Consider the following 14,344-nt stretch of genomic DNA (forward strand, 5'->3'; position numbering starts at 1 on the left):
GCCACTCCACAGTGCAGAATGCCGGTGGGGGCACCAGGGACTGGGAGATGGAGCAAAGTCTACAGAGACACTCAGTGGAGACCCGCTCAGAGCGCTCAGGACCTCGGACGGGGCTGAAGGTCCAACAGGACAAACAAGAGGAGTGGCTGAGGGACAATCCACCCTGACTGACCCGGGCAGGATCGGCAGAGAAGAATGCTGGAAAAAAAATCCCAAAGTCTGGTTGGTGTGCGACTCAAGGAGGCCAACGAAGGGCGGAGGAGCAAAGGGTCCGAATACTCGTGGTGACGTCACGGCGGAATGTCTGCTCTCGCTCTGTCATTCTGGGGTATCGTGTGTTGTTTGATGTGAGAAAGCGAAGGGGTCCGAATACCCTCGGAATCCACAGACAGAAGGATGTGTAGGGAGGAATGGCGCCCTCCTTAGGCACCGATCACCAAGTGACGACGCCATGGCGAGGACCCCGCCCCTCCCCAAGTAGAATTTTCTCGAGAACACACAGCATTGGCACACACTTCAAGAAAACGCCGGCATTTCCTCGTTTTTCTCGCCGGAGGCGCCCCGACTTCTCGTTCTCATGACGGTTAAAGCATCGCGTCGGCTCTCTTCACAGATGAGGTCGTTCAAACACAACGATATCTGCAGGTTGGCCGCACTGGAAGACCACCAGTTTACCTTTGAACTTTCCCACTTCTCTGCAAGGTGGAGTGCTACACCCCCCCACCCCGGGCCAACACAATTACTAGACAGAAAAAAAAAAAAAATCAGCCAATCAAGAGGGCCAAGTGGTCGCGGGTAACGTGTCTGTTAACGTAAGCGGCAAATAAATCGAGGGGGACGAGAAAATGGCGTCCACGTCCTGCGAGACTCTCCAGTGGCGTAGACGCCATCACCCACCTCTGCTCCCCTAGGGAATGCGACATTCCGCAGCGGTCAGAGAGATCTGGGAGTTCTGGGAGTTGTCGAGGACACAACCTGTGATCCCATCTTAGTAGAAAATTTCTGGAACAATTGATTCAGCTATGGAGAGAAGTCCAGGTGCATCCTGGGACTTGAGGCCATGTCCGACTCTGACAGACTCGGAGAATGAAACCGGTTTAGTCTCGAGCAGGTCTTCCCCACGGAGATCCCCTTAACCATGAAGCACAGACTCGAGGACACCTAGTGGTTGGTGACTAAGGGGAGTGCATTCAGGGCCAAAGCCAGAAAAGCAGTGGTGTGGGGATCAGGAACAAACCAGCGAGAAGCAGAAACCTGGGCGACCGTTAAGGGGGATCTGGAGGAGATTCTGGAGAAGCGAGAGATGGGCCGGATGGGCCGGATGGTCTCCTTTCGTTTGTCTAATTTCTTGCGTTCAAATCTAAATGAACGTTTTAGAAGCTGCGACAGGTTTCACCCAACATGCAGAACGAGAAGCCGTTGGTACCAAAGGGCTTAGGAAAAGTAAATGCGCCGCAGTTTTGCTGGGACAGCGGAGAGTTTAGTGGAAAAAAAGGAAATTTTAAGAAAATCGTCCAAAAGACGCTGCTGGAATCGGTGGGCCGCTTCACTTCTGTAACTAACGAGTATGTTCGGTGAGACGACCCCAGGTGTCGAGACTCGGTGGTGGTCCAAAGCAGACGGGGGTCCACGCTTAACTGGCAGTTGTCTCGGGACCTCAGCGTGTTTGGGTGGCGGTTTGAATTTTGAGCAGATCAGGTGACATCACACGTCCATAATGCCAGCTGTAGACGGACGCGATACGAAGCTGATGCCAGGTCTCTGGGGGGGCCACAGTGCTGGGCTCGCACTTTCCGATATTGTTGGATTGGGAAGTTTCCCACTCAGCCGGGCTACTTAACTAAAACAGTGTAATGAGTTCCCACGGACGGCGTTACCTCACCAAACTTTGAGGAATTTTTTTCGAGACCCCGTGTTGGCTGGGATTGACTCCAGCAGACCCCCCGTGACCCTGGGTTAGGATATGGCCGACTGGGGAATGACTGACTGATGGACTCAAAATGTGTGCGATTGGCAGATTTCCGTGTGACATTTGCACACCAACACACCACAACTACCCAGCGAACTCATCTGAAGGGGCCGCAGGGTCCGTTTAAGTCGCGGCATGAAGACCGTTTATCAGGCCCCTCACGAGTCCATCGGTTTCCTCTTTTCTGACGGGTTTAGGACCCTCCAAACTACTTGGGACACCAAGATCTGTCACCGCCTGGCCCACAGGCCCCTCCAAGGGGACAACGAAGTGCGGCAGCAACCAGGAACTCAACCGACATCCGACTGCGTTTCCTTAATTCTTTTAACCGCTGAACTTCACTGGCGACAGCCTCAGAGTCTCAAGCTCTGCTCGAAGGGCGCCATGCGCCACAGGGTTTAGTTTGCAATGCCAGCTGCTGCCATCTCCTCCTCCCTCATTCCTTCAATTCAAAAGCCCCCAGGTTGAGAGAAAGTGGGCACAACCAACAAGTGTGCAGTTCCAAAATGGCCGCCTGGGGCACAATCCCGTTTCCAGGGAGCACACGCGGCTGGCCAATTAGAACCCGACTGCGCGGCACAAGTGCTGTACAACATGGAGGTTTAATTCGTAGCCCCGTTCATCAAATTAGAAGGCAAAACAAACAAAAGACAAAATCGGAGTCTCTACAACCCCCACCATGAACAGTGGACAATGAAAGATGAAAGTGCAGTCACAGGTGCTGCCCCCTACAGGACTGACAGACTCACGGTTAGCAAACAGGGACAAAGAGCCCTTCGGCACGGCGCCCCCCGGTGGGTGCACTTCAGACAAGCTGCTGGCGTCTTTCAGTTTACAGTAGTAGAGGCCGTTGGATGGGCTCGGCGTCTGGGCTCTCGGGCAAACACAATTCGATTAAACCCCCCAATTCACTTCAGAGTACATCCAGTCATGGGACACGCCGGCCTCTCTCGACGGCAGCTCCATTCTCAACCATGTGGCTTCATCCCAGGTGCCTAAAAGCAACTACGCAGAAGAAGAGTTCACCTCAGGAGTGTGGGAGGACATCCTAAACCGGGACGGGACAGAATTCCAAAAAAAAAAAACCAAGCAGGATGGATGCTCTCACGTGTTTGATTTTATTACCAGTTCATTTAACTTGTAAGAGAGGGCCATCTATGCCAAGACCCTTCAGCCAGGGGGCCGAGCCGAACTCCCAGTCACATGATCTGTCCGTCCCCTCCCCGAGAGTGACACCTCACTAGCAACGCCGCGCTGTCTGTGTGTCTTTCTGTCTGTCTGTCTGTCTGTCTGTCTCCCGGTATTTTAGTCTAGTAAGGAGGGCTCCGCCGGGCGGATTATGGTGGGCCGGTTGGGAGCTGCAGGTGGTTTCCGGCTGTGGGAAGACAAAGTGAGAAACCAGAGGTGAGCAAACACAACCGACGCAGACAACACACAAAGACATCAATGAAATCACGCCGTGCAGGTGCTCGGACGTCCTCGTGGTCGGTGACACCGGAGCACAAACGACACACGGCGTCACATCACAACCCCCCAAATCACCCCCCATACAAACACACACAGGACGCTTTAAATGCGGAAAATCCCAGCTCAGAGGTGGCCAAACCAGCTACGCAGTGACATTATTAATAGAAGCTCATAAAAGGTGTTTATTTGATGTAACAGCCATGGCTGCTGAGCACAGCAGGACTCGTGTCTTAGACGTCCAAACGCGACTTCACAGGAAGGCCAAAGAAGAAAGCAACGGCGCCAACTTTAACTTAACATTCCCTCTCGGGCATGAAGAAGCCCCGCCCACTGGGGCTGACATCACATCTGCTCCACCCTGACTCCGCCTTCCTCCTCTCCTTGGGCCGTAACAGAAGTTGGTGTCAGTCGAGTGGCCAACACTCAGGAAGGCAGAGTCGTCAGGCGCCTCCTCCTTCTGAACCGACACGGAGGGATCGCCGCTTAAAATGGGGATTCCTGGCTGGGACCCCAAAGCCTTCCTCCAGGTCAGCCTCCTGATGTGAACAGTTAAGGGGGAGAAAAACACAGGACAGTGTGGGACAAGGACGAAACTGCCAGCTCTGGGACCCCGACATCGGTGTATATGTGATATTTAATATGACGTGACGGGATTTGAAATGATATTCACGAGGATATGATGTGACAGGATACGGTATGGTGTGTGATCCGACTGAACTAACTGGGACAATAAGCAGAATAAACACTGACAGTGTAGGGCCAGCTCTGGGACCCCGACATCGGCCAGCACGATATATTTAATAGGACACGACACGATATGGTACGTTATGAAATGAAGATATTCGATATGATTAAAATGATATGATGTGATATATGATGATATGATTTAACTAAGTGGGAGAATAAACACAGGCAGTGTAGGGCTGGGATTAAACCTTCACCTCTGGCATTCCTGCATTATATTGTATGATATGACTGATATTTACAGTATTTGCATTACAAAAGATATATTATATACTGTAAAGTTATATTGCATTAAATTAAAGGTGAGAAAGTGCAGCACAAACACATTTTCTGGTTTGAGGCCATTACTTCCCATTTCTTTCCATTAACGCTATATGATATACTGCTATATTGATATTAAATATATATATATATATATATAATGCTAATGTCCCCCTTAAACGCAGGCAGTGTGGGTTTAGGGCCGAACCTCCGGCTCTTCAGGTGACAGTTCACGAATGACGGTGATGATGAGTGACATGATGATTAGCACAGCCAGGTAAGAATTTCACGGGACCCTCACATGGGATTAACTAGGGTCCTATAAAACTCTAAACTTGTAATGGGGGACCAGTCACCAGGTCAAAGAACTTGTCATTTCCAATCACTTTCCCCCCGATGTCTAAAAAGACCGTCTTAACGTGTGAATTCCAAATCAGCCACACACTCACATATCGTTGCGTTTCATTTTTAATGACCGTATGTCACTTTGAATTCTTTTTCTTTCCTTACATAACAATCAAACTACTTACTCTCGTTATCTCATCACCAAAGGGGTAGGGGGGCAGCCTTTATTAAGGCCATGTGCCCCAAACAACTTCCTGACGTCCACCTTCTGTCACCTAGAATGACACACCAGGCGGATGGTGACCTCATTCTAACTCTTTGGTCCCAATGGTAAACGTCACTGGAAGAGATGCCCATGGAGCCGTCCACCATTCTGAACTCCAAAGCAGCCTCTCTGTCATGACTTTGGGGGCTTGAGTTGATGAAAGACATGTGAGGAAGAGGACGAGACCGAGAAGTCACCATTGAAGGTGGAACGTTAGGTAAGGCTAAAAAGAGAGGAGGTGACAATGACCTGGAGGATGTGTGGAGTGTCACCAAGTAAGAGGGAGGGGTCTGCAGATAAAAGTGAAGAATGTGGCATTGGCAGGAGATGCAGGCCGACATGGTTTGGGCAGGTGGAGTGAAGGGCAGAGGATGAGGAGGGTGAAGAAGTGGGCCAAAGGAGAATGCTAACTAGCTGGAGTGGGATGACATGAAAATTATGAGCTGCCGACAGCAGAAGAAGTAAACTGCTAGCCTGGGGAAACTCGGGGAATGGCTGCTGAACCGCTGATGATGTGGATGATGATGCTGTAGAGTTTCTGGTGAAGCAGATTTCACAAGCACCGACATGATGCCGTGGGTGGGCCTGCCTTTGTTGCCTCATACGTCGAAGGGGCCAAGTTGCTACAAGGTTTGGCCAGCCCTGCTGCCGGTGACGTGCCGCTTGCCCCTCCATTCCCTTACAGTTATTTGTTCCTTTATTAATATAAAGATATGGTGGAGCACAAAGATGACATCCCACCTCAAAATGGCCCTAACCCTCCACCTTCTCTGCACTCAGTACAACTGAACCCACCTTACCTGGCACTGGTTAGTAGCAACACAGCAAGCTTGTGATTGGCTCTCGGCACAGAGAGAACGGCCAATTGAGAGTCAGAAGACACTGCAATCATCAGGCGGGTGCAGCAAGCAAAAACAAAATGGCGGTCAGGATGGCAAATGTTTAACAGCAGCCATCCAATGAGAACAGAGTAAGCAGAGAGCCACATTATCCTGTTGGCGTATGGCAGCCATGCCAAGTGGGACTTGGCACTTGCGACTCGACAATTACAAACGAGCGTCTGCTTGCACTTAAAAAGCTCAAGCCACCCATGCGGTCACTTTCTGCGCCTGTGGACGAGGACATGGGGGCGGGGGCGGGTGAGGGGGCACAGGTTATAATCAACCAGACACACAATAGCCATCAAGAGCAAAGGGGAACATGGCATAAGCACATGCAACAAGTGGCACACAGAGCATTGCAGGGCACCTAAAGTCCATAGCCAGGATCCCACCTATGTCTCACTGCCCACCCTTACTAAATGAACACTCAAGGCCTGTCGACTCGGCGAGGCTGAAAACTGACACGTGGTCCTCTCCTCGGACAGGGGGTCTAAACACCGCGCACTCGAACAGCCCACGTGCCAGCACTCCAAAAACGCCAACCCCCTTTGCTCTTCTTGCTCCTTGCAACGCCATCACCAACCCAATTGCAGTTTGAAAGTTCCTCACCTGGGAATGCCAGGGGGCGCAGCTGGTGGGATGCGGGCTGGCCGTGAGGGGATCTGTGGAGGAGCGCTGAAGGGATCCTGATTGGCCGAGCTGTAGGATGTCATGGGGCCCGGCCGGCTCGGGATGGGTGGCACTCCGAAGGGTAGGCCAACTGGCGTGGGGTTCATGGGCGGCCCTGGCGTAGGACCTCTCACTGCTGGGGGGCGGTTCGGAGGCTGTGATATTCCGGTGGGTCGGTGCTGTGGCGTTGGGCTGGTGGAAGGAAAAATAAACACAAAGGAAAAGTCGATTAGACGTTAAAAAAACAAAAAAAAAACAAAGCAAAAGCTGACAAGTCGGGCATCCAAAGGCCTCCTTGTTCTGTTCGGCCGTGGGGCTTCTTCATGCTGGAGCGTAGCAGTCTTCTGTGCCACAGATGACAGGGTACAAATGACTGCCTTGTCATTCAGGAGACGAGAGAACGCTATGCCAATATGAACTACGTACGTCGATTCTGAAATAACAGACACATGCAGGACTCTTTGGCGCCAACTTCAGCAGCGTCACACGTCACAAGCTCCTTGATGGCCAATCATATCAATAGGATCCCAATGTCAGAAACAATATGGCCGCCGCCAACAGACACAACCCAAAGTGACAGGCCCACAGGAACAAACAAATATAAAATGCTGGACCTCACTCTAAATAAAACGATGACAACAAACCAAAATGAATTTACAAAATGGATTCCGCGCACTCCACAAGCTCAGAGCCACACAGGTTCAAGATGGTGCTCACTCACGCCTCCTGTCTACTTGGATAAGGACTCGCCTGTGATATCCAGCTCCGGCACACGCAGGTCACATCCAGTGACTTGTAGGGTTTATCGGAGGGCCGTTGTCCCTGGCAAATTCCCAGCGTGACCACAAGGCCACCACCCCTGCCCAGGCCACCAGGAAATGGCAGCATACCTGGTATCCTTCTGAAGCCAAGTGTCGTCCACCGGTGGGGGCACCGGGCAGGAGACGGTGGAGGTGGTGATGTCTCCGATGATCTTGAGTGATTCTTTCAGGGCGTGGACCATGCGAAGCGTCTCATCCCGTCTCTGCACCTGTTCCGGCGACTCCTCCATTAGGCTGTTTTGGTCCCCACTGGAGTACAGGTAAGCCAGGAGCTCTGAGGTGATAAATTCTTTTGTCTGAGAAGAGACACAAGCGAAAACAAAACTGATGCACAGGCAGGTGAAGCGACTTACTCAGGGTCAAATGGTGTCAGAAGTGGGATTTGAACCCACAACCTCAGAGTATGAAGACCAAAGTCTTAACCCCTACACCACACTGTCACCTAACTCAGGGTCACACTGGTGTCAGAAGTGGGATTGGATCTCACAGTCTGAGTTTGAAGCCCAAATCCTCAACCACTAGGCTAACACTGCCTGGTGACAAACATTCTTTTAAATTGTGAATTCTGTCAGTTTTTTTTTACAGTAGAAACCCACAATATGAGAGACATTCACCGAGACCCCCAAACCCCCAATCCCCCACAAAGAGGACATAATCCACCCTTACGGCTCATTCACTTACATTGTTAATCATGAGATGCATGATGGTCTTTGGCATAAGATCCCTAATGGACTTGTTAACGATGCCAATGTAGGAATCCACGAGATTACGAATCGTCTCCACCTGGCGCTCCAGCTGTGGATCCATGGAGAAAGTGTCCACCGGCCCCGATTCATCATTCTCCACCTGAAATCAAGAAAAGCAGGACCACCAGTCAACAAAAACACACAAGGAAGCCGCCAGAGATGTCCGTTACAGGAATTCAGCATTCACTTGAGAGGATGAGGCAGTCAGAGGTTGAGGATTCGGTGGAGCAGAGCACTTGGCATGGCGGCCCACCCAGCTCAAAACGGGTCCAAGGTCCAAATGGAAACCTGAGTGACAACATCTCATCAGAACTCACCCGTCTGTCACCCATGAGGCCCAATGCTGCTAGGAAAGCCCCCCAGGAACCCTGCGCTGGATTAGGCGAGTTTGACGATGAATGGACTTTCAAACCAAACACCACCTGAACTCCACCTCAGCCTTTGCCCGTTCACTTTAACAGCAGCTGTCAAGGAGACGTGGGGGCAATGAGCCCCCCTCTTTTACGTTGTACTGACACGGGCAGCCATTGCCATCGAGCAGGAAAATATCTGCATGCAGAGGAGGCACTTGAGGTGGTTCGGGCATCTGCTACGGGTGCCACCTGGACACCTCTCCGTGGAGGTTTTAAGGGCACAACCAGCTTGGAGGAGACCCTGGTGGAAAATCCAGGGCTTGCTGGGAGGGTGTGCCAAAAAGATTCTGCAGCATTCAAGGTTTCCAAAAGCAAAGTGGCATCCAGAATTTTTAAATGGAAGAAGTTTGGAAGAAGCACAACCCTTCTTCAAGATGGCCGCCCGACCAAAGTGAGCAATCGTGGGAGAAGAGCTTTTCATTCGCCCATTTCAAGTTTTTGTCCTTGGGCCTTTTTTGTGCCCTTTAGCCTGGAGAGGTCAGTGACATCTGCCATCACGGCCACCGAGCTAAGGACAGAGCAGCGTTGGTAAAGGACGCGGCAGCCCTGCTCTGCCCGGCTACTTACTTGGTCTTTCTCGGGGTAGACGCCAGCTCGTAGAAAGGAGGCCTTCCAGCTGTCCACGTCTTCCTGGGAGTCGCAGGCCAGCTCGATCTGCCGCAGATCCTTGTAGACGTTCCTGCGCACAGAGATGTGAGCGGGCATGAGAGGCTTGGCACAAAGACAAGCAAAGCACCAAATGCCTGCGCGCCTACGGGCGACTGGCAGAAAACACGAGGCGAGCAGCTGCCACACGGGCAGGAGGCGGCGCTATTTTTTTTTCCTTTACCTCTGTTCTGTGTTGAAGATGGCAAAGATGTGTTTGTTGGACATGAAGCCTTTCTCCACATCCCGGATCTTCAGGTTATCCAGAGGCAGCATGTACTTCTTCTCCTTCTCCTGTCGGATTAGACGAACACAAATCAGAAAGGGCATCAAGCTGCCTCCATAGTGAGACAGGGGGTGGGCTTGTGTCACCCCCCCAAATCGAAAGACCTTCTACTTCTACCTTAATGCACCCCCATCCTGGTTTGTCAATAACTTCACCCACAGGGCATTTTGAACCAAGAGCTCCCTGGTCGTTTGTCCCTACTGGCCCATTAAGCTAAAAAGCGTGGACTGAAGAAAAACGAAGGGGGCCGGCACGTGCGGAGGGGTGGACGTTTAGAGGACATTGCCCCTGGAGAGCATCCCGACAACGACAACCCCGGGTGGAACATCCCACCGAAGTGTCCGGCTAGCAGCCTGCCGCGAGGCGCTCAAAATGAGGCATCTTCTCTTAAGGCCCCCCAACGGCAGCCTGTGGCAGGGGCTGGGGCAGGGTGGAGGAGGGGTGGGGGTCTAAGACTTGGCAGCCAGGGTTCAGGCCGACGAGAAACATCTGGAAATGTTTATATCTCCGAGCGACGACTGGCAGGGCCTTAACACCAGATGCCTAAACTCAAACACACTCCAGGATCCCAAAAGCCTGACGTCAGCCCCCAGTACAAAGACCCTGAAGCCTGGAGGACCTCCCCCCGACACCCCACACCACATTTCCTGAAAACTCGGACGCTTCTTTGCGCGCTGGAAATCTTTTTTCGGAGCTGCCACGTCACTTGCAGGAGAAGAGGCGCGTGAAGATAACCCGCACTCGCTTTCCTTCGGGCTTCTTTTCTCTTTTAGAAGCACAAACTTGTTTTGTTTTTGATTTTATTTCTTGATTTTATTTGTCCTGCTGATGAGCTCAGACGTGTGCGGTAAGTCCTTCTTTCTACGATCGTTTTGGAGGGAGTTAAGGAAAGAGCCGAGGGAGCCTGTTAAGCGTTCATCTCGCATATCACAAGTAACCCCAGGAGCCCACCGGGAAAACTTGGGGATGGCTGCCTGTGCATAGAGGGTTGGGGGTTGGTGCCGGGTATATGTTAGGTGGCATCTGTCCCTGCCACTTGACGCATCTCCGCTGCCCTGGGGTCTCCTGTTGAGGAAAGGCAGCGGTTTGCCCGCTCTTAAGGGGGCACGAGTTATACTCTGTTAGAAAAAAAACTGTTAGGGTGTACGTGATGTGACCACAGTAAGACTTGACCCCCCATGACGTCCGTCAGGCACTCGTCTGTGGTTTACTTTTTTACGAGGAAATTTTAAAAGGAAAAAAATCTGTAAAATAATAAAAAGACACTCGCCATCCGGGGCACTTTTATCGGGTACAGATGGCGGTTCCTTCTGCCGACTGTTGCAGTTCCAGTTTGATTTTCTATCAGTGCGTCTTTCTCACAAGAACTGCAGGGTGGTAGAAAATTCCGAAGTGAGCGCGATCCATGGCCACCCCCCCGCCAGCCTCAACCACGGAAAAGGGGGTCTAGAAAATGGATTGGTAGACAGGAAAAGATGTGGCACTGTGGTGCTCTTTGATTCGAGTGTGTGAGTGTGTGAGAGCGAGTGTGTGTCTTTGGGTTGACACTTCACAGGCAAGGCGAGGATTAAATCAAATGAATTAAATGCAATTTAGAAAAAACTGGCATGTGGTGATGCGCTGGTTGGCAATGCAATTCACAGATCCAGTGTTTTGGTGCCAAGTCCCATGTATACTGGGCAAACTGGTCACTCTAAATGGGACCCCTGTGTGTGCGTGTGTGTTTATGAGTGAGCCCTGCAATGGATTGGCACCCTATCCTGTTCTGGTGCCCACTACAAACTGGCACCCTATATCTCTGTGGTAGGCTGGCCCACTGAATTAGGGCTGGTCCATTAGGAGGCCTGGTGCCCCGTCCAGATTTTTTTTTTTTTTTAAACCTGCAATGGATTGCTGCCCTATACAGGGTGTCAGACACACCACTAATGAGTGGTGACCCATCCAGGCCTTTGTCTGTGACATCCAGCATTTGATTGACACCCCCATCCAGTGATGGTGCCAATAGTGAACTGGCACCCTGTATGGGGATACCAGCTATGATAGACAGGAACCTAATTTTAGGGATGGAAAACTGGCACCCCATACAGGTTTGATCCCCACAAACAAATGGTGCCCCCATGCAAGGTATGTACTGAGGAATGGGCTGCGGCCCACTCCAAGGATGGCATCTGTGATGGACTGGCACCTCATACAGGACTGGTCTCCACAAAGACCCAGTGCCCAATTCAGGGCTTGTACCAGTGACAGACTGGCACCCCATTCAGGTTTGGCCCCTGATGCTGGTGAGCTCCACAACGCGTGACACTGAACTGGATTGGCAGGTTTGTTACGTGGCACCTTTAGGGGTGGAATTTCTTTTCATTCTGAGCTACCTGCACACACGCGTATGATTGGACACAATGCACGTGATTTGCATGACACGTCATTATATATGCAATGAGATGGGATGCCATCGAACGTCGTCACATGAGGATGGTGGCAAGGCCTCCTACACAAATGCCACTATTTTTGACATCTCACTGCTTCTGCTTCCTAATAAATTTGGCAAATCTTTAAGAATTAAAACTTCTAAATCCGCTGAAGGTAAAGATACCAGCGGGTGGCTACACGAGGAGGCCGGGCTCACTCACTCACTCTCTGCTTTCTCTTGTTTTCAGCACTGGAGACCCCGGTGGGCCTCTGAGAGATGGACGACTCTCCGATTCCCCCTCGTCTGCCCAGTGTTCAGACTACCTGTTCATTTTTCAGCCTGTGTACAGTAGTCCGCACATTGGTTAGGCTGGGCAGGGACAAGCCTCGAGAGGGACGCCCGAATCCTGAGGAGGGGGCAGCATGCGGGCAGGGGAGGCTCTGAGGATGTGGCAGACCTCCCTGACTGGGCACACCTGGACTGATGCCTGGACAGTCAAGACTTGGACCTTGGGGGGCAAAGTGGGAAAACTGGAAGAGCCAAGCAACGGGTGGCACTTGCTGCAGATCCCCTTGACCTGGCATACCCCCAGAGTACCACCAAAGTTCCATGTCCAGAACACACAGTAAAGTAACACAAAACATAAAAAACATGAAACCCTGCTTGTCCAACCACAGTCATCATCATGCTCCTCACATTGACAGGTCATGCAGTTCGAGGGTCCCAGCCATCACCAAAGCACGCCACAGGGCCCACTCACTTGCCACCATTCCAGCACTGTTCACACAAATCAATACCAAGCTCCAAAATGGTACCTGACAGGGCATCACTCACAGGCACACGGGTTGTTAGGAGCCAACAAGGAACAACCTTGGTAACTTGGGCACAGGTCCTTCAGGTGTCCAGTTGGCACACTCTAAATAACAGTGTCAAAGGTCATTCAGGAGACCGGCTGACACATCATGCATAACAGGACCATAAGTCATTTGGGTGGCCAGTTGGCACTCTTCTTAACATCATCATATATCATATTTTGGATGACCTGCTGGCACATCCTACATAATTGGATCCTAAGTCCTTCAGAAGACCTACTCCCATAACCTGCATGACAGAACCATAAATTCTTCAGATGCCCAGCTGGCACAGCCTTCTAAAAACACCAAAGTCCTTCAGATGATGAGCTGGACACCCTCCTTATCAGCACAGTTAAGTGCTTTGGATAGCCAGTTGGCACAGCCTCCTTAACATTCTGGGGATTTCCAGTTGGCACAGCTTCCTTAACAGGACCACTAGTTCTCCATGTTTCCACCTGGCACAGTCTCCTTAATGTAACTACAAGTCCCTCAGGTGGCCACTTGGCACACTCTTCTTAAAAGCTGCCATGCAGTATGTCATTCAGATAAACTGCGGGCACATCCTGCTTATCAGGACCACAAGACCTTTGGATGACCTGATGCCACACCCTACACACCTGAACCATAACTTCCTCAGCTGATCAGTTGGCACTGCCTTTCAAGAGGACCACAAGTCCATTCAGCTGGCCATCATCCATGTGCAGTCCTACATTCCCAGAGACGTGTGTTTGGTTAACTGGCGATTCCATGATGCCCACATGTGAATGAGTGGAGCCTTAGATGGACTGGTGACCCTGTCCAGGGCTGATGCCTTAGGCCCAGTGCTGCCAGGAGAGGCTCTGCCCCCTGCAACCCTAGCAATGTCTGGTAGATTAAATTAAAAGAAGAGGCTACAGCTACAATTAAAGCAGATAATGTGTTGGGCAATGATGACGCCACTGGGGCACAGTGATCTACTCACTGGCATCCATTTAAAAGTCGTCACTCCAGCTGTCCCATTGATCGTTGATCATTGACCCCAAACCAGTGTAAGGTGCAGCGCTCCTATACTTCTCTATACTCACTAGGGGGCGCCGACCCTAAAACACCTCATCTGAGTTTGTGAGTAACCAGCCAGAGGTGTAGGGGGCACTGCTAAAATGGGCATGTTTGGGTCTTGACGAGTTGATTCTGTGCCCACCTTTACCTACGACCTATCACTGACATCCTGGTCCTGGTAATCTTTACCTTTGGGGCTGCCTTTCCATCGTAGGCTCAGCAATATCTAAGCACACCAGCAGGGGGCAGCCCCCGAGTATATTTTTTTCATTGGCTCTTATTCACTTCCAAGGTGGGCTTCTCATGGAGGTCCTGAGGCTGCTCAGGTTTCTGAGCTTCTCGACATGAGAAAAGTGAAGCTCTGGCTCAACAGCTCGGGTTTACAGGCTGCAAGCCCACAATCTGAGGGGTAAACTAAGGGGGGAATGCAGAGAGGGGTCCGCAGAGTTGTTCTCACCCCCACTGAACTAACATTCTACAAAAGGAAGACCTGAACGTCTCTTCAAAGGCGCAATATTCAAGAAGGTCCG

At 51.3% G+C, this 14,344-nt stretch overlaps 1 protein-coding gene across 5 annotated transcripts in view; it reads right to left on the reverse strand.

The window, feature by feature from the left end:
- Positions 1–3,066: 3,066 nt before the first annotated feature.
- dnm2a (dynamin 2a) overlaps positions 3,067–14,344 on the reverse strand; it is a 77,168-nt gene continuing 65,890 nt past the window's right edge. For all 5 annotated transcript variants that reach the window (XM_039772494.1, XM_039772498.1, XM_039772496.1 and 2 more), the window contains 6 exons: positions 9,411–9,520; positions 9,149–9,260; positions 8,104–8,268; positions 7,492–7,718; positions 6,542–6,793; positions 3,067–3,344 (listed from right to left, as the gene is read on the reverse strand). In XM_039772494.1, the coding sequence (XP_039628428.1) occupies positions 3,275–3,344; positions 6,542–6,793; positions 7,492–7,718; positions 8,104–8,268; positions 9,149–9,260; positions 9,411–9,520 (936 nt within the window). In that variant the 3' untranslated portion in view covers positions 3,067–3,274. The remainder of the gene's footprint in view (positions 3,345–6,541; positions 6,794–7,491; positions 7,719–8,103; positions 8,269–9,148; positions 9,261–9,410; positions 9,521–14,344) is intronic.

The sequence above is a fragment of the Polypterus senegalus genome, chromosome 12, assembly GCF_016835505.1.
Source record: "Polypterus senegalus isolate Bchr_013 chromosome 12, ASM1683550v1, whole genome shotgun sequence".
NCBI lineage: Eukaryota > Metazoa > Chordata > Cladistia > Polypteriformes > Polypteridae > Polypterus > Polypterus senegalus.